The following is a 6,710-nucleotide window of genomic DNA, read 5'->3' on the forward strand; positions in this document are numbered from 1 at the left end:
ATAACCCGTCTTGTAGAGTGTGCAGCAGCTTCCTGGAGGCACAGAGATGGGGTTTCCTTGACGTTTACTGATGTCACTGAGGGTTTGATGGGTGTTTGAACACTCTCAAAACTAACACTTACTTGCTTTTATTTTTTGATAGAATGGATCTTCTAGCCAAAGACGAAGATTTAATCCACAGTACCATAACAACCGACTAAATGGGTCGGCCAAGTCCCAGGGCAGTGGGAACGAAGCTGATCCCATGATGAAAGGCAACAACCGCCACGAACACAGAAGACAGCCCCACAACGGCTTCCGTCCCAAAAACAAAGGTGGCCCCAAAAACCAGGAGGCTCCCTTGGGTCCAAAGAGCCCTGAGGCCCCAGCCCATTCAGAAAAGCCCCGGCGAAGGCAGCACCTTGCAGACCACTCAGAGGCCAGGCCTTTCCGGGGTACCGTCTCCCGGGTCCCACAGTGCAACCTGTGCCCCACGAGAATAGAAGTCTCTGACGCGGCGGTCCTCTCGGTCCCAGCCGTGACGCTGGTGGCCTGAGCCGGCAGAGAGCAAAGCGGTTCCCACTCAGTTCTGGTTCCCCGCCCGAGGTGCTGACCCAATTCGCTGCCAAAAGAGAGTCGCTCGGAACATACCAACCCGTGTGGTTGCGTCATCCTCTCTTACTCATTTTTACTAATTCTAATAATCAGCGCTAGCTTGCTTCATAGCGTTCATGGCTTTGCTTGATCTGTTGATGCATTTCCTCGTGAAGACATTGCAGCATTTTAGCCAGGCAGTATTTACTCGTTCGTTAGGAAAATCAAGATGTGGCTGAAGACCAGAGGCTCAGTAGCAACCTGTTGTAGCGTGATGTCAGTCCCATTGGTCGTGTTTAGAGAGTTAATGTTGCAAAAGAAAAAAGTTTTTAAAAAAATTCTTAATGATTAGACAAACATGATCTGCTGAAGACACATGCGCTTTTGTAGAATTTAACATTTGTTTTTTCTGAAAAAAAAATATATATATACATATATTGCTTTATTTGAAACAAATTAAAATATGCTGCATTTGACACCTGGCTTGTTTGGGTTGTTTCCGTGCCCTCCTGGTTATTGACTGTATTGTGTAATATTCAAAAGAAAACCTTAGAGACAGAGTTTGGTTCTATTTCTTTTGTAAAAAATACCCTTCCAGGAAAAAAAGAATGACTATATAAATAATGCCCCTGCTGACCTGTTGCCCTGGCCTCCACTCACCTCACACGCCACATGCAGGTTAGGAAACCTCGGTCCAGAGCCTCAGTTCAGCCTGGCTTCCACAGTAATGAGAATTTATGGCCTCGGTGGCTGAGGAACCACATGTTAGTTTGCGTTGGGTCCAATCCGATCCAGGCTTCAGCTCCTTTCTCTTGATGATCTCGGCTCAACCTCCTTGTCATGTTGGCACTGTATCCAGAATGACTCATTTCCATGACAAAATGACTGCCTCCCTCCTAGAACTCAAATCCACACTCCACGCTGCTCAGAAGAAAGCAGCTCTCCTGGCTCCTTCATGGAGGAGGTCTCTGAAGTCCCAGCGACGCTGCTCTTGGCCCAGTTTTCTCCAGGACTTCAAACTGGTTCATTCCAGTTTGACACCCCACTGAGAAGTTGCCATTCCACTCAGGATACCCTGAATAGAATCACAAATGAGAGAGAAAAGCATAGTACCCTATCTCTGAAAACCAGCCATAGAAAGCTCACTGGTCACAGCTGTCCAGTTGGAACCATCTCCCAGCTGAGCCTCTAGCTGGCTTTTATGGGCTGCAAATCGCATGGATGGTGCAGGGCACAGCTGAGATCTATTGTTCATAGGGTCACAATGAGTCGTAATCGACTTGACGACACCTAAAAACAGCAACAAATTGCACAGAAGGAAATATCCTTCCTCAGAACAGTTGGTGGATTTGAACTTTTACCTTGAGGTTGGCAGTGTAAGTCCCTACCAACTAGGCACCAGAGCTCCCTGGGGATGGCTTTAGGACCAGCCTTTTATTGGGCATAAGGTCACCTGAATCATGGGCCTAAGTCACAACAAGAAAATTACAGCAGGCTCTAGCTCTGGGGATGTGGCCAGCTCCTCGGCCACAGGTGGACAATGTGGAGGAGGGCCACTGTCACCTCAGGGAAGGAGAACAGGTGCTGGACGACCAAAGACCAAATAGCCACAGGAGATTTAGTTGCATGGCCGTTTAACTCGTCCACTGATTGCATCCACTGACCTTCCAGATGTCCCACTGATCTGTCGGTCTCTCTTGCGTGCAAATGGTATTTTTCAGCTCACCGTAAGCATTTTTTACACCATCCAGGGTCCCCAGGTCCTTAGAGCAGCTTGGAGCAGCTCAGTCTGCAGGGCCCACAGTCATGTTTGTTCTTCTGCCAAGCACAGGAAGATGTTTACTGTCTCCTTAGAGAACTTGCAGAGGTCTCTGAGTGTACCCAGAGACACAGCAGGAGTTCAGAGTGTTAGATCCTGTTCCAGGAAGGAAGGAAGCTTCATCCATTCAAACAGCAAAGATAAATATGCAGGACTCGATCCCTGTTTACCCCGTCTGGGGCCTGGGTTTATAAATTACAACACAGAAGGGTTTGCACAAGTTTTGTGTAGCAAGGTTTTCCTCACTACTGAAAAATGTCAGTTTAAACATGACAGCTCTGATGATGGGCCCAGTAATTCTGGAAACAGGAAATAGAACAGATTTTCTAGATCTGCAGTGCACCTGCCTTCACCAGGCCTGACCACTCATGTGACAGACACTCAGGATCAAGAAAACTCAAGCACATTCCTAAGACGATGGCAGATCAAAAAAAGAAAGCACGAAAAAGCATTTAGACACATTTACTTTTTTTCCCTCTCATAGATTGGACCTTTCTTGAAGACCATGAAGACACCTAGTAGCAGAGTGTTTAAAACACTCAGCGGTTAACCTCAAGGTGAGCATTTCTAACCCACCAGCTACTGTGCTGCACTCTCCTCACTCAGTGATTTGCAAGCGTGGAGACCCCATGGAGCGGTTCGACTCTGTCCTGCAGGCTTGCCGTGAGTTGGAGTCAGCAGTTGGTTTCCATAGACCCTGTGCCACACGTGAGCCACTAGATACTGTGACGTTTGAGAAGAGTCATTTCAGTATATCAGGAGAGTAGCAATTGAGTGGTGGTGTTCTCACCACAGAGACCCAGCTTCTGTTTCTGGCTAAAGCACCTTCGGTGCAATCACTGGGCACCTGTCAGTGGAGGCTCAGATGTTGCTCCTCTGTCGCTGGACAAGCTTCAACAGAGCTTCCAGGCTAAGAGTGACTAGGAAGAAAGGCCTGGCAAACTGCATCTGAAAATCAACCCGTGGAAACCCTGTAAATTCCAGCAGTCTGATCTTAATGTACATGAGGTCAACACGAGGCCAGCTCAACACCAACTAGCAACAACTTCAATATTTTAGTGTCAGATCATTTCAATACGAGAATACAGAAGCCCGACTGTCCTGGTAGAACCATTGGTGGTCCTGGAAAGTCTGGACACACTCAACCTTACTTTTTAAAAGGCTTTACACTCCTTTTTAAAATACTTAAGGGCTATGTGCAGATTAATCTATTTAATCTACATTAGTCAGTTAAGAATAGATTCTTCTATGACACATTTCTTTTTCAGAGGCTAAAACATTTTAATACCCTAGAAGAGTGAAGTAATTCAAAACTCACCCACATTTTACCACATAGATCTTCCACCCAGGATTCCATCTGTGAAATTCAAATGTCCCTGGTGGGATCCCAATTAAATTCCACATTTACATTTTATTTGAGATTCTTTACGTATTCCACCTCTCTCGAGTCATCCTGAAGGTGCTTAATCCATGAGGCTTAGAAAGCTAAGCAGTACAAAATTCACCCCCGTGAGGGATCTGTGATAGTCTGGGGGTGCGGGGGAAAGACATGGGAAAAGCCTTGGACATTGGAAATATTCCAGTTAAACATACTCAGAGAAGCAGTAGGAATGGCTTAATGTGAAGAAGTCCCAGACTGAAGCTACTAGCAGTTTTTGTTATCTTTTTCTTTTTCTGGGTTTGGTTTTTGCCAAATTATCAGACTTGGTAATACTGACTCTGGATGTCTAGCTGTGGACCTCAATCTCGTTCTTACCATTAAAAGTAAAAATTGAGAACCTGGATAGTACTTTTCCTATGTTAGTGGAAAGAGCAACATGTAGCAATGAGATAAGATGCTGGCTGTACCATTTTACAATCCCATTTACAGTGTATGAGAGTTTCTGCCTCGCCAACATATATTGCTTGCTGCCCTACTAAATTTTGCCACTGCTACTGGGGTAAGATGGTATCTCCTTGTGGTTTGGTTTGCATCTCACTTACTGCCAGTGATTTTTGAGCATTTCTTCATGTGTCTGTTGGCCATCCGAATGTCTTCCTCTAAAAAGTCTTTTCCATGTCTTTTGCCCATTTTGTAATTGGATTATCAGTATTTTTTTTCAGGAGTATTCTATAAACATTTGTTATGAGACCTCTGTCAGAGATGGTATTGCCAAATGTTTGTTCCCAGGTGGTAGGCTTTCTTTTCACCCCATTGGGAAAAGTTTGATGAGCACGGCGATTTCATCTTTGGAAGGTCCCATTCATCAATGTTATCCCCTTCTGGTTGTGAGTTTTTGGCATAACTTGGGAGCATTATGCTGAGTGAACTAACCCAGTCTCATAAGGACAAATACTGCATAAGGCCATTCTTGTAAAAAATAGAAGGATAACTAGTAAAACATGTACAGGAACTCAGGGCAGGGAGAGCTGAGGATGGGTAGAGATGAAACCCAAGGGCTGCACAGTTTGGTGGGGGTTGGAGGGGAAGGGAATGGAAAGGATTAATTTTATAAAACAATGTATGAGAATGATTGTATAAAACATAATGTGAATGAACACTAGTGTGAAACACAGTGTATTTGAACTTTGTAAGCAAATCAATTAAAAAAGAAGCAGAAGTTGGCTTTCCACACCACCTTTGAGAAAGGAGCATTGGTGAGTTAAGCATTACACCACCACCTAAAAAGTCAGACGCAGCTGCAAGCGGAGCTCAATTGCCTTCCTGGGTGTCTGCCCGGAAGCTTGAATCGAATGGGTGCCGAAGATTGATGGGGCCTGGAGGTGTCTGGGATGAGGTCTGCGCCCACGCTGGGGCCGGCGGGTGCATTGTTTGCAGCTGGGACCCGAGGTGAAAGGCCTTGCACGACGCCTCTGGAGACTAACACAAAAACCTCGGGCTTAAATTAGATAATACAGGATTTCTGACAACCTCCAGCCATGCGTCTCTCTGCCTTGCTGGCCATGGCATCCAAAGTTAATCTGCCTCCCAACTACCAATATGGAATGAGCCACCAGGGCTCCTTGGCAGACAAGAAGAATCCTCCAGGGACCAGGCGGCGTCGGGTGGCCGTAGAACCTATCTCTGATGACGACTGGCATCTGTTCTGTGGGGACAGGGTGCAAGTCCTAGAAGGGAAGGATTCTGGAAAGCAGGGCAAAGTGGTTCAAGTTATCCGGCAGAGAAATTGGGTTGTTGTAGAGGGGCTAAACACACATTACCGCTACATTGGCAAGACTGAGGATTACCGAGGAACCATGATTCCTAGTGAAGCCCCTCTGCTTCACCGCCAGGTCACGCTTGTGGATCCTGTGGACAGGAAACCAACTGAGATAGAATGGAGGTTCACTGAGGCAGGAGAGCGAGTACGAGTCTCCACAAGATCAGGAAGAATTATCCCCAAACCTGAATTTCCCAGAACGGATGGCATCGTCCCTGAAACATGGACTGATGGCCCCAAAGACACCTCAGTGGAAGATGCTCTAGAAAGAACCTATGTGCCCCGTCTAAAGACACTGGAGGAGGTGAGGAGGCAATGGGGATCCAGGAGACCCGGAAACACAAGAAGGTCTATTGGTATTGAGTCTGGGGACAGCGCTTCTCCCCTACTTCTCTGTCTTAGCCTTGGAGGCTGGGGCCACCTTTTTCACATCCCAATAAAGAGCCATAAATACTCCTAAAATAAATAAAAGTCAGTGTTTCAAACCCAGCAGCCCTTCCGCAGGAGAAGCGACAGTCTTCTTCCATAAGGGTGTGGCAATCCGTTTCCTATAAAGATTGACAGCATGGAACCTCCAACGGGGCAGTTCCACTGTGTCCTATAAGGTCTTTACTAGCCATTCAATGGCAGGTTTGTTTCCTGAGAAAGTGATTCATCCTAACAACCATCCTGGTTAATCTGCTGTATCCAAAGCTGCGGAACCCTGGTGACACAGTGATACAGTGACACAATGCTAACCAGGGTTCAGACCTACCAGCTGTCCTGCTGCAGGAAACCATGGATTCTGCTTCTGTGAAGCTTTTCAGCATTGGAGATTCAGCGCAGCAGTTCAACTGTGCCATTCAGTGTTGTGCTGAAGGTTAAGGTTATCGGCAACTGGCTGCTCCTAGTGCCCTCTTGTGGCTGGAGGTGGTAACACTTCTCTACAGACAGCTCCCAGCTGCTTCCAGGAAATGTCCTCACCTTCCCCACCACCCTCGCTGCAGAGACCATACCTAAAGTGCAGGCACAGGAGACGAACACCCCGAACTGCCTAACCCAAGGGACAGAGAAATGAGGCAAAACAAAGAACCACTAGTCCCAAATTTCTTAAGTAGACCACAGTATAACAAAAGACC

At 46.6% G+C, this 6,710-nt stretch overlaps 1 protein-coding gene and 1 pseudogene across 3 annotated transcripts in view; both read left to right on the top strand.

Annotated features, from left to right (window-relative positions):
• Positions 1 to 1,049, top strand: part of SPATS2L (spermatogenesis associated, serine-rich 2-like) — a 113,734-nt gene extending 112,685 nt beyond the window's left edge. For both annotated transcript variants that reach the window (XM_006889074.1, XM_006889075.1), the window contains one exon: positions 143 to 1,049. In XM_006889074.1, coding sequence (XP_006889136.1) covers positions 143 to 535 — 393 coding nt within the window. In that variant the 3' untranslated portion in view covers positions 536 to 1,049. The remainder of the gene's footprint in view (positions 1 to 142) is intronic.
• A 4,247-nt stretch (positions 1,050 to 5,296) lies between these two features.
• Positions 5,297 to 6,037, top strand: LOC102850862 (annotated as a pseudogene). The gene has a single exon (XR_438911.1). The product of XR_438911.1 is annotated as a mitochondrial ribosomal protein L24 pseudogene (transcript).
• The last annotated feature ends 673 nt before the right edge of the window (positions 6,038 to 6,710 follow it).

The sequence above is a fragment of the Elephantulus edwardii genome, unplaced genomic scaffold, assembly GCF_000299155.1.
Source record: "Elephantulus edwardii isolate Elephantulus edwardi_28Jun2011 unplaced genomic scaffold, EleEdw1.0 scaffold00075, whole genome shotgun sequence".
NCBI classification, from domain to species: domain Eukaryota; kingdom Metazoa; phylum Chordata; class Mammalia; order Macroscelidea; family Macroscelididae; genus Elephantulus; species Elephantulus edwardii.